This window comes from Parasteatoda tepidariorum, chromosome 3, assembly GCF_982258835.1.
Source record: "Parasteatoda tepidariorum strain Cologne lab strain chromosome 3, Ptep-v5.0, whole genome shotgun sequence".
NCBI classification, from domain to species: Eukaryota; Metazoa; Arthropoda; class Arachnida; order Araneae; family Theridiidae; genus Parasteatoda; species Parasteatoda tepidariorum.
In genome coordinates, this window is record NC_141757.1 from 97980145 (window position 1) to 98004533 (window position 24389).

General features: G+C 31.9%; 1 protein-coding gene across 4 annotated transcripts in view; it reads left to right on the forward strand.

Annotated features, from left to right (window-relative positions):
• The window catches only part of LOC107455104 (uncharacterized), a 154957-nt gene extending 132141 nt beyond the window's left edge, over positions 1 to 22816 (forward strand). For 3 of the 4 annotated variants that reach the window (XM_016072546.4, XM_043040197.3, XM_043040195.3), the window contains exons 11-16: positions 621 to 11220; positions 11789 to 12193; positions 13013 to 14545; positions 16416 to 16616; positions 19930 to 20088; positions 21875 to 22816. In XM_016072546.4, the coding sequence (XP_015928032.3) occupies positions 621 to 11220; positions 11789 to 12193; positions 13013 to 14545; positions 16416 to 16616; positions 19930 to 20088; positions 21875 to 22003 (13027 nt within the window). In that variant the 3' untranslated portion in view covers positions 22004 to 22816. The remainder of the gene's footprint in view (positions 1 to 620; positions 11221 to 11788; positions 12194 to 13012; positions 14546 to 16415; positions 16617 to 19929; positions 20089 to 21874) is intronic. The other variant, XM_071183450.2, reaches the window with a different exon arrangement.
• Positions 22817 to 24389: the final 1573 nt, after the last annotated feature.

Sequence of the window (24389 nt, forward strand, 5' to 3'; positions counted from 1 at the left end):
GAAATTTTCATTATATTTTTAGCTATACATGGCTTTTAATATCCGATATTATTTATTACAAAAACTGAATCTAGAAATGAAAACGTGCATTTAGTAACCACTTTTTGAAGAGTTTTTTTAATGTAATGATAAATTAAAAAATGCGAAGAAAGGAAATAATTAGTGTGTTATCTAAAAAGGAAATAATTAGTGTGTTATCTTTCTACAAAATGTCAGAATATCGCCCATAATATTGAATAAAAAAGACATCACATTCAATTAAAAGTTTTTTTTTATTTGATCAAATTTTTTATTTATTTAATTTATTTATTTATTATTATTGAAGTTAACGCTTCTATTACTTTAAATTAGTAATATGTATATTTGTTATTTTTAAAAGTATCTTCCAGAAAGATATTAGTAATAGAGAGGTATGTGGCACCGAAAAAATTCTGCCAAAGGGCATGGCAAAGTATTCATTTTACATTAATTATGCCATTTTTCAAGTTAGAAATTTTGAGTAAGAGTGATTTATTTTTTCTTCAATATTGTTGCTGTTATTGATTCGGATCTTCTTACCATATGCAGTTTTTAACTTGAAGATATTAGGCAATGTATTCTAATTTTTTTTTTTATTACAGGTACAATTCTCGTGAAGAAAATGTTCCTGAAGTAACTATGTTTGATGGCAAGATTGAACGTCCAAAATATGTTGAAACAAATGACTGTTTAAATCGCAAGCGTAACAAGTTGCGTAACAGTGTGAGTGATCAAGAGAGTCACCACAGTCAATCTCCACCTCGCTCTTGTCATCAAAGCAGGAGCACCAGTCCAGTTTCTAAGGAAAGAAAGACTTTAAAAGACAGATTGCACCACAGAATTAAGAGTCCAGGCAGTCATAATTCCTCCCTTGTAAATAGCCCTTGTAGAGATGCTGCCCTTGATGAAGTGGAAACTAGCTCAGACTATAGAGACTCTCGATGTAAAAGTGATATTAAGATGGATGACTCTTTGGCGGACTTATCTTTCTCATCACCTCGGAGTAGCTCTGAAAAAGAATGTTCCGATAAAATTCTTTCCAAAGTTGATTGTGATTCTCTTCGTTCACGCTCTTCCCTAGATGGTGATAGTGCAGACGAATTTGGAATAACAAATGACCAACTTGGACAAATTGAAAGGAAGAAGCGTCTTTTGGCGTCTTCCAATTTCAAGAGTGGTAAAGATCTCAGTTTGCTTGTTTCCAAATCACTTATGGAAAAAGTAAAAAACAAAACACCTAATAGTCACTTGAATTCAGTGAAGTCATCTAAGCTGAATTGTGTATCTGATGTTTTAACTGATGACAGTAAATGTGATTCTGATGATTTTAACATCCAAAATGACTGTTCAAAGGAAAAACTTCTTCTAAATGATTGTATGAAAAAATCCTCAGACATGATGAGCCTTTTTGAACAGGTTAGTGCTCACCTAGAACCCAGTGACTTTGAGATTTTTGTTAGTGGTGATCGGCTGAGCAGGCGGAAACATCGGTCGCCCTCTAGCTGTTCTGAAACAAACACTTGTTATGAAAGTGATGTTAAACTTTTAACCAAAGAAGATTCTGTTAAATTGTGCAAAAGTGGGATCAAAGACTCTGCAATATTTAATAAAACAAAGTCTAAAATGGACATTTCTGATGATAACAACTGTGTTTCCAATTCATTGGATTCTTTTGTGTTTCGAAAACATTTAGATCCTAGAAAAGGATTTGATTCACAATCTGTTAACAATTCACAAAAATATCGCAGAATTTCTGTGGATAGTGACTCTTGTCTTCCAAATGCACAGGCAGCCAGTGATTCTTTTTTATGCGCAAATTCAACATCTGATGTATCTTGGAAAAAGCAGTGTAACTCCCTAACAAATCTTCACTTTTCTGAAAGTGATGTTCCATTTTCACATTCTAAAACAAAAGAGGAGATAGCTTCTGATGAAGAAGCATTGAACAATAAAAAATATCATCTTCATAATTCTTCACCAATGTATTCACCTAAAACATTCTTATCAATACGGACGTTTTCTGATGGTGCCCACTGCAACGATGTAAAGAGAGAGAGGGATATAAGTCCCTTATCTCTACCATTACCTAAATTTGCTGCATCCCTCCGTTCCCCTAAAGCTTCTCCAAATGTTCTTACATCTCCTAAAACAAATTCAGCTCATAGTCCAAGAGCTGGATTTTCTCCCAGTTCAGCATCTAACAAAAATCACCGTTATAGTGAATTTATGCCTGATGTTCCAACTGAAAAGAAAGTGAAATGTTTAGTACCTGATGACAAAGCTAGCATTGTCGCAGTTTCGTTAATGGATTCGGTGCAGTCTCTTGATTCACATACAATCAATGAATCAACAGAAACTGGACCCAACCTGGAATCCATTCAGTCTCCCAAAAATAACTCAGAAAAACTCAAAGAGCTTAATTGCTCTTCAGAATCGGACTTATCACCATCTTCTTCTCCAAGCCGTCCATCTATCGAAGATAGAATAAAAGCATTAGATGAAAAGTTTAATGCGTGGTCTGGAACAACAAGACCTACACCTACATCAGCACCAGATACCTCACCTAGTACTTTAGTTGACATTCCACACTGTGCAGTTAAACGGTCTAGATTTAATAGTTTGACTGATGTAGTACCTGAGCCATCAGATATTATGAAAACTCTTTTAGCTAGACCAACTATAGTAGACCAAGATTGTAAACGTCTGCAACACATTGATGAAAAATATGAACCTTTAAACATTAAAGTGGACACTATGCCAAAAATAAAACCTACTTTTCGAACAAAAGCTGCTGCCAAGGAATTTTCAACGCCAATTATTCCGCCTATTCAAAATTTCAATCCAACACCTTTGGTGAAAAATGTTACATCAGTACTAGTCGCACAAGGAATTATGTCACCGCCTAACACACCAATGGGAAGTGCTGGGAGCATTTTGTCTCCAGTAACACCTCCAATTCAACAATATAACAGTCAAATAACACCACCAGTATATACACCTTGTTCTCCTTGTTCATCTTTTAGTTTGTCTGCTACTACAAATAAAATTATTGATGGTTTTAATTCTAATTTTGACAAGGACTTATGTGATAACCCTCTGAAGTCAACTAGTGTTATAAATTCTGCCAAGGCTAAAACAGATCCAAACTTTCATACCAATTCTACAATGCTAGCCACTTCTTTAAAAAGTCCTTTACATTGTCCTATGGAATTACCTGCTCATTCTATGGTTTTAAACTCTCCTCCTAATATTAAGAAGGAGCCAGCATCTCCCACTGATAGTGTAACAGAGGCTGTATGTAAAATAGATTCAGATATTAAATGTTCAATTAAGAAGGAACCTGTTATGAAGCCAGCTAACATTCCCCCAACTCGAAGAGATAGTACAACAAAAGAACATTCAAATTTCATTTCAATAGATCACGATAAAAAAGACTTTTGTGATGTTAAAGATCCCCGCTTATCATATCATGAAGGTGCTGCTCAATGGAGAGAAGTTGGTTGCAAAAATGACATTAAACCTAATATTGACTCTTGTGCCAAATCTTTTGTTACGAATTCTGAATCTGATAACAATGTCAAACCTGTATACTCTGCTGTAAAGAAAAGGGTTTCTTCTATAGATAGTAATGAATCTGAATCCAGTAAATCAGTAAAGTCATTGGAATCCAGCAGAGATAGTCATGATATCAGTTGGACTAAACAGGAAAAGAATCCTGAACCTGAACCTAAGAAACTAAAACTATGTAAAAGTGTTAGAGAACGTTCAGTATCTCCTCCTGTATTGCATGTAAGTTCAAAAAAGAATGAAAAGAAAGAAAAGTGCTCTAAAAGCGATAAAAATAAATCATCATCTTCCTCTAAATCCAATTCAAACAGTTGTGATAAATCTAAATCTGATTCTAAATATAGTAATAAATGTGACATTAAAGACAAATCTAAATCAGAGCACAGGTTAAAAGAAGAAAAACGTTCTAAATCAAAAGATTCCAAAGAATCAGTATCAAAAAATGAAACTAGAGACTCGAAAGATAGTAATCCCAAAAGTGAATCTAGAACAAAATCTAAAGAAAGACGAAATTCAGATAAAGATAATAAAAATACATCTTCAAATAATATTGCTGGTAAACCAAAAAAGGAGTCCTCTTCTAATAAAATGGAAAAGAAAAGTAATGAAAAATCCAGTGAAAAAACAACTGATAAAATGAGTGATAAAACCAGTGAGAAAAATTCAGGAGAGAAAAAATCCTCTAAATCTAAGAAACTGGAAAAACAGTTAGAATTTGATTGGGCTGCCTGGATGGACGATGAACCTGTCTATTTTTCTATGTATGATAAAGTGAAAGCTCGTTCTAGTAAATCTAGAACTGAAACATTGAAACAAACTAATGATTTGGAAAGTGTTAGACAGAAGTTCAATAAACTTAAACAAAGACGTGCAAAACGTGAGGAAAAAAGCAAATCCATTGAAGATAGTGACAAAGATTCAGATTCTGTTAGCCATCACTCTAGTGATTCTGACTCTCAAACAAGGTCTACTAAGATGAAGCAACCTCGTAAGCGTAAATTAGTTATAGAAAGTTCCTCTGATGATGATGCACACCATAGTTCAAACAACAGAGTTAGTAAGATGGAAAAAGATTTTAGTGACTCAGCTACTGATTCTGAATTTGAATACAACGTTTCTCAGAGGCAATCTATTCCTCACAAATCTCGAAAAAAGAAGGCTGAAATACTTAACACTGATACTTCAGACTCGGAATCAAATTTCAATGAAAAGTCACACTCAATCACGAAGAAAAAGTCCTCTCAGAGCCGAAATAAATCTCGTTCTGAGAAGTCTAAGAAATTTATTAAATCAGAAGATGATCAGTCTGAATCAGATAGTCATAGTAAGCACAAAGAAAAAGAAAGTAAACCAAAGAAAGTGAGGAAAGATAAAATTCCTGAAATAAAGCAAGAAATTGAAACTGATCATGAATCTCTGAAGAAAGAAGATGGTGGTAAAAGTCATAAAAAGAAAAGTTTAAAAGAACACAAGCAAGAACCTGAACTTCCATCACAGAAGAAAATAAAATCCGAGCATCAAACTAAAGACAAAATACCTTCTTCAAAAGAAAGAAAATCCGATGGTTTTGTTGAAAAAATGCAAATTGATGATGCTGATAAACATAAACCTTACACCAAGAAAAGAAAGAAGTCTAAGAAAATGTCCAAGAATAAAGAAAAAAGAAATACTGCTGAAAAATCTTTTCTTCAAGACTCTTCTAGGAGACAGGAAGAAAATGACTCTAAATTGCCTGTTCTTTTATCACCTAAGCCCACTAATAATCCTCTAGCTGATAAACAACTTTCTCCTCCATGTTTGCAAGCTGGAATTTTATCCGATAATGATTTTAAATCTGATTTTTCAGACTTTGATTTTGAAACTCAACCGACTGAAGATATGGACATTAACACGGAAGACTTATGGAAACAGTTAGAGGGCAAATCAGACTCAAACTCAGAAAAATCTTCAAAAAGTAAGAAAAAAGATGCTACTTCAAAATCTCAATCATCTATACAATCTCCTGAGCATGATAGCAGTCTGCCTTCCTTTTTTGATAAGCTTTCGGACATTACTGATTCTGAACCAGGGAGAGATCCTAATGACTGTGTTAGCGATATACCGAGTGATAGTTCAAAACACCATTCATTTCCTGTAAAGAAGGAAAAGGAAACTGTCACGTCTCCACACAAAGTAAAACAAGAAAAGAATCAGAAAGAAATTGCAATTAATGATTATGCTAAACATTCTGATACTCATAATTCATCTAAGGAAGAAAAGCGAAGAAAGAAATCAAAGAAACAAGGAAAAGAACGCAAAAAGAAATCTCAGGAAAAAATTAGAGAAGAAATGCCCGTTCCGGTTGATGTCCAACGATGTTCAACGCCTGCACTTTCTCCTAAAACCTCATTTAACACTCTTCCACTTGATGATGACAGTAGACTTTCTGATTTACGAATAGATGAAGAAATTGCAGAGGAAGCTAGGCGTCTTGAGCAGGAGCTTTTAACTGTATCTGAGGAAAATAGTACTTTTGGCGATGATTGTTCAACTAAAAGAGAAGAAAAACAGTTGGAAAGGCGATTTGAAGAAGAAGCAGCTAAGGAAACACGTAGGCTTGAAGAAGAGTTATTTTCTACTGGTCGAGATTCTTGGCATATGAAAGAAAAGGATTATGATTCTGAAGTAGCCTCTGGAGATCTAGGTGAAGATAAGATTGCAACTGAAATTGATCCCCTAAATGGAAAAGAAGAGAATATATTTACGGGATTAGATTTGCATTCCTCCATTCCAGAACCTTCTCAAAGTGAAGTTGATGCTTTTTTATCCGGTCAGTCTGAAACTGACCCTTACAAAATTGATGACAAAGATATGTCTAATGATATTGAAGATCAAAGAAAAATAGAAGATGATTTGGCAGTTTCTGCTTTATTGCAAGAAATGCATTGTGGAGAAATATCTGCTCCTGAATTAACAAAGGAAACAGATTATCTTGATCCCCTTTTAGAAACTCATCCTGAAGATACAATGAGTTACTTGCTTCCTGATGATAGTGAAAATTCTCTTCATATAGCTGATGGTTCTCCAGATAATCCTGACAATGAAATTCAAGAGGAAAAAATAGAAGAATCTTCTGTTATGTTACTTTCTCCTTCTTCAAATTCAGAGCCTCCTGCATTAGAAATTTCTAATATCGAAGATTCTGAAACTGTAAAAATAGATTCCATCCCTGAAAATACTATGCCTGGACCAGTAAAACTAGAATCTGTTGCTGCTACTAATGGTGTTAATTGTGATGTAAAAAATTCATCTTGTTTTGAATTTCATGATGAGAACAGTTTGGGAATTAGTGAAAATAAACCACCTGTTATTGATATTCCTGTCATTCCAGATACTATGGAACCTTGCAATGATTTTGTTTCTCCGAAGCTGGATAAAAGTAAGGCGCAAAAAGGAAAAGATCATGAGAAACCTATCTATACACCTGAAAAAACTAACTCTGGTATTAATAATGATGAAACAGCTTTAACTGAAAACCAACTGACACATTTCGAAGATATCACAATGGACACCACTGACAGCAAAGATGATGATAATCCTCCTGTTCTTCTCCCTGTTGAATCTCCTCCTAATCTTTTGCCTGTTGTTGAACCCAAAGATAAAATAGATCCTTTTTCAAGAATTGATGTTCCTGAAAATCCTACATTCGACAATGTGCCCAGTAAAGCAGAAGCAGTTGTATTAGACCTTGTAAAAGACTTAGATGACATGTTTGATTCAAAAATTGAAACTAGTATTTCAAGGTTTTCAGATAGTCATGAAAAAACCATGTCCCAAAGCAGCATATCACTTATGTCTGAACAAAATAGAAATGATCCATTAAGACTTAACACTTCAGATATTTTTGAGAACTTCAAATCATCACATTTGCCATCATCTCCTCATTTTGATTCTTCTCCCTTGCTAAAACCAGTTAATAAAAGTTATACTAATCCTATATCATCATCTAGTAGCTTTGTGGATCAAATAAATCTTGATAAGTACAGTTTCGCAGAATCTGCCATTTCTAAAAATCCACCTCTTTTAAAATATTCCGACATTTTGAATTCTAGCTGCGAAACTAGTGTAATACAATCTGCTCCTAAAATTGAAAATAGTGACATTCTATCAATTTCTGATAAAAGCAACCTCTCTAATTGTGACATATTTGCTCAAAGCCAAGAAATCAGTGATTCAACTGAAGGGAATCAAAGCAATTCTGATAATTTTCTTCTTGAATTGTTTCCCTCTAAATCTGACGAAAGTAATCATAAAGAAGAGAAATCAAAAAGTGGAGATGGGTTCTATTTTAACTCAGAAAGTAAGAATAACTTGCCAGGTATCGATAAACCCTCATTAGATCTGAATCAGTCGGATAGTATTGTTTCATCCTTTGAAATTCCTGAAGTGAATGAACAAAATGAAGCTACAGAATTCAACCAGGATATTTTCGAACCGTCTTCTAATGATGCTAAAGATTCAAAAATACCTCAATTATTAAGTTTCAGCTCAGAACAACTGTTTACTGATAATTTTGGTAGTAAATCTCCAGTTAATAATTCATCTGAAGAAACAGTCAAAAATTTCACTTGCAACACAGATATTTTGCAACAATCTAATCCTGTGGATAAACCAGACATTGCAGAAGATGAAACATCTACTTCAGTTGGTATTGAAGATATTTCTAATAAAATTGAGTCATTTAAACCTGAAGACAACAGTTCAGTTAAAACTTTTGAAAATTTAAGTCTCACAATAGACGATGTGTTTTCATCGAGACCTACTGATGCTGATTCTGTGTGCAGTGATACAACTGATATAACAATTCCTGATACAAAGATGGAGACTGATGGAAATCTAATAGCAGCAACTAACAAAGATCACAATGAAACACCTCAGGCAGAACCTGTTCAGGAAGAGGCTGCAATTCAAGAAGATGCCCTTCCAGATCCTCAAGTAACTGATGAAGCTCTTGAAGCAGATACTAAAGTGGAGCGACCTAGAAGAGGACGAAGACCTAAAACCAGAAAGTATGTTGAAGCATTGTCTCAAAAACAAGGAAGCTCACAAGACACACCAAATGCTCCCCAAAGTAGAAGTTCGAGTCGCCGTGCTCGTCCAACATCATCTGAAAGAGTTAGGCGTTCATTGAGAAGTGATACATCTGAAGTTGTTCCTTTAAGGGAATCTGGAAGAAAACATGTTCATGAGGAAGTTTCATTTTCTGAGAGTGAAGAAAACAAAAGAGATGATGAAACAGGTGATTCCTCAAATCTTATTCCAATCACCACTAGGGCAAATTCTCGAGAAGATGATAGAAATAAAAGTGAAGAGCCAAGAAGGAGAAGGGGAAGACGAAAGAAAATTTCTGGGGATCCTCCATCTGCACCACCTGTTAATAAAATTGAAACTAAATTGGATGACATCGAACCTTCAAAAGATTACAACCGCTCCAAAGAATCTCGATTTAGGCTTTCTTTGTCATCTGAAAAGGAACATAAAGCATCAAAGGATAATTCTAATACCATAGATGTTTATGACTTTTGTGATGATGAAGATGAGGGAGAAATCAATTCATTTAAAGACATAAAGGATAGACTTCATGATACATCTAGAAATACTTCATCCATAGAAATTAAGCCATCTGAAGCATTATCTTCTGATAAGGATAGGAAAAATAAAGAGCAAAAGCATGAAAAATTAGCTGAAATTGCCATAGAAAAAGATAAAAAAGTGAAAGAAATAAAACATGAAAAATCATTAGAGTATACCAATGAGAAAGAAAAGAAGAAAGAATTAAAACATGAAAAGTTGTTTGAGGGTGTACCAGAAAAAGAAAGGAAAGTGAAAGATCAGAAATATGAGAAATTATTAGATAATATTGAAAAGGAAAAGAAAGCTGAAGAGTGCAAAAAACCTGTTCTGGCTGATGAACGAGATACAGCTATTAAAGAACATCATCCTGAGCATCCTAAAATATCTATGACCATCAGATTGAATAAAAAAGATGGTAATGATGGTACCTCCCCATGCATTGCTGAAGTTGTTAAAACATCTGAAGCTCTGAATATTGATGAGCCAAAAACAGAGCCATCTAAAGTAGAAAAACAAACACCTTTAAAACAAGAATCCCAAGCATCTGAGACTGCATATAGTGGACCTTGCAAATCTACTCGAAAATCTACTAGGCTAATGAACCAAGGTCGATCAGCTTCAGATCCTAGATCTACAGTTGATGTTGTTATTGATGAAGTTGTTAAAAATCATGCTGAACCAATGCAGACTAGGTCATCACGTCGCTCAAAAGCCAGTAGGCGAAGTGAAGAAAGTTCACAATTAGTTTCTTCAGAAAATTCCAATGATACAACAGATGATAAAAATAAGAATGAACCAGTATTTTTCATACATGATAACGCTGTTAAAGATCTCCCAGAAGACAAAAAAGTAATTTCCTCACACTCAGTCGAGTCACCTTCTGCATCTGAGATATCAACATCTGCAGCTGATAAAATTCCAAATCGTATTACCAATTTAAGATCATTTAGAATGGCTCGGCTAGCTGCTTCTAAGTTGGAGGCTACAAAAGAAACCAATCTTGGTGTTTCAAGTGAACAAGAGTCATGCAAGAAAGAAAAAATACGTAGAAGCTCTTTAGATGAAAGAATTGAAGCATCTCCACTGAAAGAACATAGAGAAAGTTTAGAACTACCGAAAGAATCAAAATCTTCTGTTGTCATTTGCCAGCCAGAATTAAAAATTGAAATAAATAGAATTAATTTAGATCTAACTAAGGAAAAAATTGTTAAAACTTTACCTGAAAAATTTTCTGACTGTAAGGAAGAAAGTAACTCAAATTCTGGTCCTACTGTATACCTTGATCCAGAAACTGGATTTTTAACCACTTCAGGCACTAATGAAGCTTATTCAGATGCATCATTAAATACCTCTCATGACAGTAAAAATAGTAGCAATATATTAGTTTCAGATATGTCCAGTATTCCTCTTTCAAAACACATCACTCTTGCTGAAACGCATGCTACACCATCAGTAATTCAAGAAAATTCCAAAACCAATTCAGTTAATGTGACTGAAAGCCTTCAGACTGGTAGATCATTACGTTCTCATCAATCACCATCTGCTCAAACATTGCCTATCTCAAATCCACTTGCATCAACTGATATAACTTCAAAAATTGTAAGCAGTAAAACTATTGAAACTAGGAAAGATAAAAGAACAAATGTTACTGTTGGTGGTCCATTACCTGTATCTAGTACTTTAGTAACAACCTCTGCACCACTTCTCACTAATTCCACACCTGAAGTAGTCAATACTGTTAATTTATCTAGTGCCATTCCTGAAAATAAACCCATTGCAATAGCAGCACATGTGCCAGCTATCAGCTCAGTGACTGAAAGTTCTGTTCCATCTCGTGTTAATTATGAAAACATTCAGCCCAAAATTCCTTCTCATCCTGTGCTCAATTATCAACCTTCTTCAAGAGAAATAACTGCAATTACATCTTCGAACGCTGGATATGTTACAACTATATCAACTACTGTACAAAATAAATGTTCTACGAGTACAACTGCTCCATCAGTAGTTCATACTAAAACAGAGGTAATTTTGATAATTTATATTTTAAATAATCATGCTTATTTTAATATCTGCTTATGCTGCTGTTAATCAGTAAATCTTATTAGATCAATATAAACAAACACAGAAAATCGAAGTTTGTAAGAAAATTTTATTAATAAACTAGATTGCAATTATTTTTTAAAAAATTATCAATTTCTGATATTTCTTTTGGAAAAAGAGTTTCTCCCATTTAGGTTGGAAGAAACTTACTCCCAGGGCAGTTTTTTTTTACTGCGAAAGAAAATTACCATCCCTAGTTTAAAGCCATATTTACATCAACGGATGAAAATTGTAAGGGTTTGAGAGACAGCATAACAACAGCTAAAGGTTAATTATTAAAATGTGTCACACATATTTAATCAAAGGTACTTAAATGGTATGAGTAACATGGCTAACCACTTAGATGAAGATGTCCCTTGTTAGACTTTCTAGAATTAATTTTGTACAATTTTTTAAAATATGAAAACTGGGCAAGTTTTTGGTATAATGTATATTTTTGATTTTTATGTCATTGAAATTGCTAATTTTATTAATTTGGTTCCAACTCTAGCTTCCTGTTACGTATACTTCTATGAAAAATTCACTTATTCCATTCAATGAACATACACCTGGTAGCAATTGCCAGCTTGTTTCATCAGGAATGCATATGTCTTCGGAACATTCCAGTGTTGTAGTGAAACAAGAATTACTAAATGAAACCCCTCCACCTCATGCTTCTCCTGTAGCCACATTAGCTTCATCATCTCACAATGCTCCTGTGACGTGGTCCAATTCAAAAACATCTTCGAGCAGGATAATGGATGCTCATGCTCATGTGAGCACAATCCAAGCTGGGAACATTAACAAAAATTCTGTTTATACTGGAAAACATGAAAGATCAGCTAAGATTCCACATAACAAAAATAGTTCAGCTTTCTCTGATTCTAACTTTCCTTTGTCTGCTTATGAAGGCATGGTAAGGGCTCTATTTATTTATTTTTTTCAAAAATAGTGAAAAGTTTTATGTGCTATTATTCGAATAAATCCAAATAGCAAGTAATCTCCGAGTAACCTAAGCTTTTTTTCTTAAAATTATCTGTTAAAACTGTACCAAATGTTATACTTCGATATGATTGCTGCTTCAGTTTTTTCTTAGTTAGTTGCTCTGAAAAGAAAGTTCAGGTAGTTTCTAAAAAAGAGTTAGTTGCTCAAAATTTTTTTTAAAAAAAAGTAAATGCTGCTGAAAATTTCCCTTCCCATTCCAGTCTTGCTTCAGTTAAGCTTAACTGTTCTTCAAACTGTTAAAGGTAAATATTTAGCTAAATTTACTACAAAAGAAACATTTTTCTGAAAACGGCACTACTTTTTTCTCTAAAATTAGTGGAGAAGTTGGAAACTTTAAATTTCGTGAGACTGATAGTTAATTTTATAAAAAATTGAAAATTTTCTCTTATTACAATTCCTGATAGAATAAAACTACTATTCTAAGTGTCATAAAAATTTTATAACTATCACTGATCTGCTTTTAAAATTCAAAATTGTTGTTTCAAAACCAATGTAAACTATTGGCTTTGAACAAGCATACAATGAAATTTTTTGTATGTAAATATGAAATTAATTCTTGGTCATATTAATTATATAATAATTCATTTAATTTTATTAATTAATGTAGGATTTTATTAATTAATGTAAGGATTGTAGTTTTAATCTTCTGAAAAAAGCTGTAAAGTTAATAAATAATATTTTTTATTTAAAAAAATTTTTTTAAGTAATTTTATGTTTAATTTTTTCTTAGCTTCCACTGGTTGCTGCATCTGGAAATACTGGAGGTGTTATTGCTGAACTTTTGCAAAATCCTCAATATCTTCAACAGCATAAAGATTATTTCACATCAGCTGGTCAACTTCAAGACAGGATTCAGGTGCCCATGGTACGTCCTTCAACTCCTGTTGCATCAAGCATTCCACCTGAGTTAGCTGCTCGTCTTGCACCAACACCTCCACACACACCAACCCCACCGGTTACATCTTCTAATCATTCCTTACAGTCATCTGAAATGTATTCATCTCACGTTAATTCTTCACTTCTCATAAGGCATCCTGGTCAATCTGCATTAATGGTACCACAGCATCCTGGTCTTACACTTCATCAATCAGAATACAATCCAATTTTTCATCAAATGATATATGCTGCGAATCATCCATATGCTGCCATTTCTGATCTCCGAGCCCAGCAGGAAGCAAGAGCTGCAATAAGTATGAATCCCCGTTTTCCTTACCCTATTAATCCTGCTGTTGCCAACAATTTCAAACAGCCATCTGATCCTAGGCACTCAGTGCAAATGGATGCAAAATCTGAACAAAAATTAATAAATGACTTATCAAAAATAGTACATGAAGCCAGAGGTGCTGAAGAGAAATCTCAACACTCTGGTAAATCTGTTCGTAGTAAAAAAGACTATAATAGTTCAAAAGAAAAAGATGTCAAGGCTTTATTGGACAATAGAGACCATCATGAAAGTTCTCGCCATTTATCTTCTCATGATCAAAAAGGTCCGTCTACCTCTGCAATTGCACACAATTTAAGGCAACAGCAGAATGCTCATTTTTCCTCAGCCATTCATCAGTTAAGTCCTCGATTAAACGTGTCCCCGCATGACAGAATAAGTGATTCTCCTGTGATTGCCAATTTATATGCTGCTGGTCAAAGCAGAGTTCCACAGATCACCCTTGCTGGTCAAGTGGATGATCATAAATCAGATAATGTGGGAGCTTTATCATCTCACCATTATAAAAAGGAAGAAACTATTAAGCAGCCTCCAGTTGCTCATCAAGTACAGCCATCTACAAATCCATATGCATTAGAAGCTGTACATTCCAGGCAGCAAGTGTTGGGTGTTATGCAACTTGGTGCGGGCCACTTGGATAGTAGGACTCCTAATCCATCACATTCTCCCACCCCCCATGTGTACAAGAAAGATCCAAATCAGTCCCTTCAACTATCAATGCATAATGCCATTACAGACAAAAGGATTAATCCTGAGCATTCAAAGAAATTAGTTCATGCGAGAACATTAAGTCATCAAGGATCTTCTGTATCCCCAGGTCCTGCTGGTCTTGGTCCTGCTCGATCTCCCGTGCCATGGCCTGCAGTGATTCAGTCTCATAACACTCATCCTTCTCTAGCTCAATCACCTCATCACATGATTCCTACTGATCAGACATCACGCAGAGTCAATGCTCACCTACCACCCTCCGAAGTTGCGGCTCTTGTACCTCCACCGCCGGCTCATCAATCACCACCTAGAATATTAGATCAGATATTAAATGTAAGTATGCTATCCTTCTTCATAATTCTATATTTTTATATCTTATTACGTTATAGCATTTGTGAACGTGAATCTACAGTCAAAGTTTGAAGAGGCTTAATCTTTTGATGATTATTCCAGCTAAAAATAATTTCAAACCAGTGTTCCAACTTACTACTATTAATAATTTTCATTATTAAAATGACTTGGGGCTTTTAACTATTACATTCTTTTGCTTTGAACTCTAAAATAGCCTTTGTTATTCTATATTTTATAATATTATGATACAATACTTGTTTAACCATATTTTTGTTTTTAAAATTTGCTTAAATGATAGCATTAAAACCTGTTTGTAAATCAACTGTTAGAAAACATTTTGAAAAGCTGTTCAGGGTTTGGTGATAACTTAAACTAAAAACAATAATGTGTCTGCTATTTTAGGATTCTGTCTCTGAGAAATACATTCATTCACTCCTCTTGTCTGTGACAAGCTATTACTTGTTTTATCCACTGTGAGTCATCTCACCAATACATTTGTAACTTGCTCTTAGCAATTAAAAATATTTTTATCTTTATTTTAATAAAATTATTTAATATTTACAGGATGCGTAGGATTTTTTGAAGGTGCTTATTTTCGATTTTAGTTTTTAAAAGCCCTTTAAGGTGCTTTTAAAAGTTCATAATTTTTTCAAGCTTCATTTTCCACCCACTAAAATTGAACCAAAGAAAACTCTTAATTTTTGCTGATCAACAACAAGGACGAACTAACATTGCTGATTTTTTTTTCCATTTCCAGAAATTTCTTTTATTTCTTAATTTCATTGCTGGTGAAACACCATTGTATTCATTACACAGAGGCTAATGTTGCTCTCGGACTGTTCTATTTATAGATCTGTTCCATAATCCTTGAACTTGACTTGGGGATCATTCACTAAATACATATTTTCATGCAAGTCCAGAGCACTTAACAATCACAGAGCTTAATCATCTCAAATTTTTCAACTCCCTTTTATTCGGTTAATTTAACAAAGATAAGAATTGATTTTTAATTGCAGAGTTTTTTACCGAAGACAGTGTCATAAAATTTTTTTTAACTTTTTACTGTACATTATTGTTTTATTACTTGTTACTTTTGTCCTATTGTATTATTATTTTTTTAAGATTTTCATTGCTCTTAATTTTTTTTCTGAAAAAACTCAATAATATTTGGAGGGAAGATTTTTAAAAGAGTATGAAGTGAGGGGCTTTTCACTGTTTTAAGATTTAGCAAATGCAGTCAAAAATCTTATGCTATTCAGATTTACCATTCCAAAAGAAGTTCAATTCATCTCTTAATTAACTTTAAAAAAATTGAGAAACAGCAATTGAATTGATTTAAAAACAATTGAAATATAAAATTCAATAGTCTCAGGGCTGTTTAATATCGTAAATGTATGGACCATATAATAATTAACTTCTGACAAAAATGTTTAGCTTCAATACTCATTGTATTTACATTTCAAAATGATTGAAAATTTTTTAATCGTTTTATTACAGAAATTAGTTACAAATTTTAATAAAAATTTAAAAGGAGCTGAATTAATTAGGATTTTCTTAATTTGCCTAATTCTTTATATCTCTTTTAGTACGATCAATATGATTATCAATTCAGTATGATCAATATTAATCTTGCTACTTTTTTTGTTGAATATACTTTAATAAATAACTTTTATTTAAATCTCAAAATGATTTACTTAAACGCGGAATAAAGAGAAGAAAAACTTCGTTTTTCAGTGTATACTGAGAAAATTATATCTTGTAACACTTCCCTTTTATGTGAGAATGAATTATTTAGAGCCAAGATGGTAGTGATACTATATCAAAACTAAAACTATAATTCATTTTTATGCAGCGCTATCCAGTTATGTGGCAAGGGCTACTATGTCTAAAAAATGATCAAGCAGCTGTTCAAATGCATTTTGTGTCAGGAAATATGGGAATTGCGACCGCTTCTCTACCACCTATAGTGGATAATGAAACATCTCCTGTAAGAGTTGCCCAACGCATGAGATTAGATCAACAACAGCTAGAAGGTGTTCAAAAGAAATTGCAGGTATGTTCTATGATATTTCCTATAACACACCTTTGTATATATATAACGTTTTTTGACAGAATTTTCTAGATTAAATTTTAAAATAACTCCCTCTTTCCAAAGAAAGTTCCACTTTTTCGCATTCCCGAGAAAAGTTTTTTTCTATGATTTTTGCTGGTTTTGCAAATATGATTTAAAACAAAATTCACACGATTAAAAATTACGCTTAGTGATTCGTATTCTTGGAGTTTACAATTACACAATATGAATCATATTTACAGGAATTAAAAATCAAACATTGAGATTCGTATTTACCAGGGTTGGGTTTTTGACGTCAAAAAGTGGTTTTTGACATGACAAGGGTATAATACTGGTTTAAACCGTCAAAAACCCGTCAAAAATGTCAAAAACTGAAGTTTGCCAAGAAAATATATAAACTTCAAAACTACCAACAGTTGCCATGCATTATATTGAAATTTAATTATACTATAGGTATTTAGCAGGTTTTAAAATATTTTTTAATTAAAATTAAGGTAAAATAACAGATTTAAAATCTCAGAAATTTATATTCAAATGCATGTGCAGAAAAATTTTGCACAAAAATTGTTTAAATATTTATATTTAAAAAAAATTTTTCTTCTTTTTGATACTTAAGAAAATTAAAAGTTTATTACTATGCATTTTTGACATATAAGGAACATATAACTAATATTTATAAGGAACTTACAAGTTATGTTGTATAAATACAAACTTGATATAAGATACAAGTGTATAAAAAAATTTTTTAATGTTATACCGAATATCTTTATTATCCAGTATGTTAATTTGAATTTAAAAGTAGTTATATTTATGAATAATGATAAATATAATTCATATTGTTTATTATATTTATTTATAATTATTACACTTATCATTTTAAAACAATTTTTATCTCTTAATTTTTTTTTCTCCACTTGTATTAAGAATACAAATAATGCATATCTTGAAAGCAAGAAGTAATTATTCAACAGCTGAATATTTAGATATTCAACAAAACTATATCGTATTCAGCAAAATGAAATTCACAAGTATTTGGATAAACTAAATTTTCAGCATAGTAAATGAATAGGTTGAATATACTGTAAATCGACACTAACTACTCTGTGTATTTAACAGAAAGCACTTAAATTTGTATTGTCTTATGTTAAAAAGATTATTAAGAAGATTTAAAAGAATATTAAAAAGATTTTTCTTTAAAAGAAGATGTCTAATGTACAAAACTGCTAATGTTTATCTTTAAAAATGTCTAATTTTTAGTATAATCTATACTATACACTAAATTTGGTTATAAATAAATTTCTTAATAATATCACTGCAGATTTTCAATAACACATGAAAATGAATACATAATATTACAAAAGATGTGAGTTTTCAAAAGTACAAGATTTTGGTTACTATTCAAAATATAAGTGTTTTTTCAAAATTTTAAATTTATTTTTTCTAGAACATATTTAGAAACACTATCCTTTAAAAAATATATAAATTTTATGTATTAATTTCACATATGAATATAGGTTTTTGACATTTTTGACAGTGAGGTTTTTGACGTGACGGTTTAAACCATGGTTTAAACTGTCAAAAACTGTCACATGTCAAAAACCTGCCAACCCTGGTATTTACACAATTTTTTTTAGATAAAATCGCACATTGAAATTTTTTTAAATCATTGATATTATTCTATGAATATATGCTTCCTACTTGCACTGTTTCATATATTTTTTCAATTGATTATAGTGTTTTGCTCATAAGATTTTGGATTTCTATTTTCAGCTTTTTTTGTTCTTTTTAAATTCTTCCCTGTAGGGTAATTTACTGCAATGTCAACATGTTTTTTTACAATTTATTTATACATTGTATTATAGTGCATTCATATAAGCTTGATTTTCTTTGAAATTATTGCTTAACCCCTTAACGATCGGTTAATTTTCGAGAAAACGGTCATAAAAGTACCTATTTTTTTGGCTTTTGTATTATGTATTTGATTAGTGCTGCAACTAGTTTAAAAGAAACTAACTATCTACAATTACCTTAAAAATATTCTGGTATTGCCATCAGGTGTGTAAAATGAGAAATAAAATGTTTTCTGGGCAAAAGAAATGAATTAGTTTTATTGTTATTGGCGCGTTACTACTGAACACTCTAGCCCATCAATATCACAGGAGCGAGAAATAGCGGTCGAAAACTCACCCCGTCATTTTCACGGGAGCGAGAAGGAAGAGGTTAAGCTAATTGAAAAAGTTGCATTTTTTTTTTCCGTATGTAATCAAAATATGAAAAGATATATTTTATGTGTCAAATTTAACATTTAAAATTTCTTAGTCACAATCATAATCTATTTTAGAAAAATGAATAATTTGTATTTACTAACCTTTTTTTCATGCATTGTTTAGGTATGTGTTAGAAATTAAATAGTTTTTTTTTTAATGAAAATATCTTTTTGTAGCCAAAATTCTCTAAAATTCCATCATAATCAGAAATTCCTCTTTCTTTTGTTTCTAATTACAATTGGATACCTGCAACTTGCGAAGATAACTGCTGAAATCAGATGCTTGTGAAAAAACAAGTTAATATGTTACCATTACAGCTATTGAGCTTAGTTTATTATCACACTGAATCAATTTTCTTATCAGGTTTAATTGGGTATCTGCAAGCAATGTCGCACATGGTTGCCAAACTTGATTGGCTGTTGAATCTAGCATAAAATTTTTTTTTTTTTTGATTAAGCTGCCAATGAGGTTTAACCCTTCCACATAATGTCACTTTCTAGTATCCAATCGAATAAAAGAAAGTTTAATACCATATCAATGCTTGCTTTGTTGTGCATGTGCTATGAATTTTAATAATATCTAATCTTATTTTCTGTCTTAAAAATACCTTTCAAGTTATAGTTTTTGCAAATTGTCATAATCAAAAAGATCGAAGAGTGTTTGATTATTAGAAAAATATTTTCTTTTTTCGTTCATGTATAATACATGTTTTAAGAAATCTTGTCTGTTGTATAACTTCACTTTAAACCTATTCTAGAAGTAAAACATCATTTATTGAACAAAATGTGGTTTTTATGCTTATTGACTGTTAAAATTGTACTTATTCTTTTTTTTTTTGACTCAGTCCCCATATTTTCTTTTCTTTTTATAAATATGAACATCTTATTAACTTGCATGAATGCAAACTTAATGAAAGTGATGCAAACATAGTAATTCTAATATTATGAATGAAAAATTTTTTAAAGGCAGGTTATTAATATGTTATTTTCAATCAAGTCAATATCATTTATTTATTTATTTTTACTTAGCTTCCTGAAGAACATTGCGTACTTCTGGCATTACCTTGTGGGAAAGATCAACTGGATGTATTAAATCAGTCAAAGAACTTATCAACAGGCTTTATTCAATATCTTCTCAGCAAACAAGCAGCAGGCATCGTAAATGTGGCTACACCTGGATCTCAGCAAGTAAGCAAGAATTACTTATTTCAAGCGAATTCTAAAGACTGTTAAGTTCAAACTACTATTAAGTTCTTTTCCAGTAGTTCATTATTAGCTCTAAGTAGATTTTTCTATACTTAACTGAGTCTAAGTGTGTTTTAGTTTTATGAAAAAAATTAAAAAAATTATAATCTGTTTCAAAAATTTATATGGATAACTGTTATACTTAGATTAAGTGTTTAATGAATACCTTATTTAACAATATTATTTTAGTTATAGTACAATTTTTTTTATTTTTAATTTCATAAAGCTGCAAGATTTTGTATTTCAGAATTTTCTAACAAGTTTATTGATAATTTGAATCTTCAATGTTTTTAAATAGGGTAGTAGTCTGAAAGACTAAATATCTGTTCTTGAGATTAAAAAGATTGGTGATTGCTGCTCTAGTTGCAATTTAAGTTATGCAAACAAATAATAATAATAATTACTATTTATTCAAATGATATTGATAAAGAAAATTTTATATTTAACTGAAAAGCTTTTTTTTTTTTAATCTCATTTATAATTATAGAGAATATACTACAAATTTTTCATCTAGGAATTAATGTTGTCATCTTATTTCATACACTTGCAAAGTTTTTCTATTTTAAGAATAAAATTTTTTTATCTAGAGTATTTTAATCTAAGTATTTGGAGTTCATATAGTGTGAAACAAGGTAATTTTGAACTTTCTAACTCTTAACAATTATTAAAATCTGTTAATTAAAGCAGTAATTCCTAACATTATGGAGATGCCGCAAAGCATTATATGTAAAAGTGTTCCTTTTAACTAGCATATGTAAAAGTGTTCCTTTTTCAATGCTAGTTAGGAAATGTTATTTAATGCATAGCGTATTTCATATAAGTAAGTATTATAACGAAGCAATGGGAATGTCAGGATCCTGATTCCTCTCCCACGCATTTGATTGACCCCTTGACCTGAGGGTCAGAGGGTGAAGGACACTGGAGGTGTCGTCCCCTACATTGGGGGTGGAGCAAAGGACTGTTTCTTATGGGAAAGAGGATTTTTTAGAGATGAGATTAGCTTTGAACGCCGAAGAGTAGAGTTGTAATTGAAAATTTGTGAGACATTTTGTCTCTTGGTTCGTTTTTAAAGACTCCTCAATAAGGATGACCAAGGATTATTTCAATTATAGCTTATTTATTATTAAATTCTTGATTATAGAATTATTTACAGAAAAGTTACAAATAGATACATGAGCTGTTGAGTATAATGTTCTTGGAGCGCAACTGCTCCCTTTCTTTTTCGTTCACACTAAATCTATCATCGTTCAATTACAACTCTACTCTTCGGCGTTCAAAGCTAATCTCATCTCTAAAAAATCCTCTTTCCCATAAGAAACAGTCCTTTGCTCCACCCCCAATGTAGGGGACGACACCTCCAGTGTCCTTCACCCTCTGGCCCTCAGGTCAAGGGGTCAATCAAATGCGTGGGAGAGGAATCAGGATCCTGACAGGAATCATTGAGTTAATCTCAAATTAATGATTAATTAAAGATCTAATAAAATAAGTAATAAATTTAATATGATTTTACGTGGGTAAAATTCTATTTTTATGTAAAAAGCAAAAAAAAAATTTCATTCAATGCTGCTACATTTAAGTAAGATTTTTTCTTTTCTTCCATAACCAGAATTTTTACTGTTATTTAAATATTTCTATTTATTAGAATTCAAACTTACATAATCCATATTTTGCAGATGATGTTTTGTCAGTTGTTTTTATTAAATCCTTTTTTTTCTTTCTTTCTTTACAGCCAGCGTATGTGATTCATATATTTCCTACTTGTGATTTTACGAACCAAAGGCTACATATTGTTGCGCCAGATTTACATCAGATAATTGCGGACATAAGTCACTTACTAATTGTTATTGCAACTGTGTGACTTTTTTATTGTTGAATTAAGATGGTATAAATTGTTCCCAAATGTACTGACAACTGCCTTTAGCAGAGTCATCAATAACTCCTGCATCTGGTACTCAGAGCCCCGAGTCCGATGCTTGGTATGATGCCCATCGAGGGCTAACATATTGTGATGTCTTCATATGAAAGAGGTTGCCTGAAGATATAAGTGTGTAATTAGTTCAAGGATCACCAGAATATTCAGAGCGGATTTTATGTCTTATATATATAATTGATGTTATGTTATGTATCAAAATTTCTTAAATGATGTAAAAATAATAATGGGATTCCTTTCTGTTACCAAAGTGTGCAAAAGAACGTACAATTTGAAAAGTTTTGTTGAATTTTACGAGTTACATTTTAATCTATTATTTGTTATAAAACAGTGAAAAAAATGTGTAATTAGTGCTGTGTGTCTGTCTGTATGTGTGTGAGAGTGTGGATAATACTGGACTAAAAAAATGATTCTGTGATGGAGTGACGATTAATTAACGAAGTTATTAGGATTGAACTGATATTGATGAAATGTGTTTAAAAAAATGTACAAAGCCTGCCTGGGGCATTTTGCTCCAAGATAGGTTGTGTTTTGTTATTCTTATCTGTGTTATATAAATTAGATTCATTCTCTGTACAGAAACTCTATATTCATTCATACTACCATGTGGTCCCTTCCATATTGTAAAATAATTCATTTGTTGCATTCTTTGTTCCCCGACCACTTCTATAAAAAATAAAAATAAATAATTAAAAAAAAAAAAAAAACATCTCATTATTCATGGGGCCATTTGGCTGTAAATTTTGTAAATATGTAAATGTTTTAGTGATTGTAAATTTTTGATGAAACAAAAAAGCTATTAATCCCATAGGACTATTAGTGATATGGACTTCATAACTGCCCAGATGATTGCTTTCAAAGTAAAATCATGAGAATTGTATATGGTTAGCCTGGCCCAATGTAATTAAAACCCCATCATTGTAAAAAATTATACATAATTGCATATACAAATATATATATATATAAATATAAATAAATAAATATATATATAAATATATATGAAGAAGAAGAAACCTTGTGTTGTTCTTTGTTGCTTCACCTAAAAAAATTGAGCTTAATAAGTATTTGGTGTAAGGAAAAAAAAATGATTCCCTGTTTTTGAATGGATGGCAGGGAAGGCAACATGTATAAAAAGAAGAAACTGTAAATTTTTATGTTCTGTTTTTCATTTTGTACAGGCACAGGATTTATGACAGATGGATGTACAGTAATGTCAGACTTTTCATTGCATCTGTTCTCCCATATTTGCTCAAAAGCCATCACTGCAAAGAGTACCAGCAGATATTTTCACTTCTTTCATTGTGATTTCCACCAAGTTCAGCTGCTCTATTTTTGATGTGAAAATTTCTCAAGTGTCTATTTTGTGTCTTTGCAGCCCAGTTATTGTAAATATTCCAAAAGGGGCTGCTTTGATTTAAAAACAATTGTTTTTTTTTTCTGCTGAAGCACTCTATACAGTGAGTTAAGTTATTCGTAAAGTCAGTAAACAGCTATCACTAAATTATGTGTCTTTTCTTTCCTCTTTGTCTCTTTCACTTTTTTTTTTTAGCTCATCAACAGAACTTGTGCCATCCATCTTGCTTATCAATGCTCATGTTAATTCTGTGAAGTAAAATATAAATCTCTGGCTCAGCTCTCACACAAAAAATAAGAATAATTGTTAATTGATTTTTACGTATTTTATGCAATATATAAGGTGTCTATGAAAAGAACTCCTGTCATCGAGTTCTTCTACTGCTGTGGAAATAAGAAAGCTTTTGATACTTTTTTGCTGAACCCCTGTTAAAACTCATTCTAAATGTTACTCCACATCATCTATTTTAAATAGTTCAACTTCATGTCAATTGCAATGCTCCGCACGACTTGTGGGGGAAGTTCTTGCATTGACAGATTGCAGTCAACTGTAACCTTGCAGTGTTTCACTTTAAATATAGTTTTCTAGTTTTTTAAAAAAATATTTATTAAGTAGGCAGCATTGAGTTTTAATTTCCAAGTTTTGGCAACAAAAAAAAAGTTTGAATTGCGAATTAACAATTGAATTTAACATTACTAGATTTTAGTCAGATAAAAATTAGCACCACAGCATTCGTATATGTATGCCAGAAATTTGTAGTTTTGCCATAGAATTAGTATCAGCATAAAAGAAAAATTAATCATGACATATAATCACTGCAAAATACCTGCAACTAAAAAAATAAATTTTTACAACTGTTTTTAAAACTTACACTTTAACAGGAGAGAAATTTTTCAACAAAGCATTGATCTTGATATGAACTGTAAAATTTTTTTTTTCTTTCTTTTTTTTTTTTTTGAA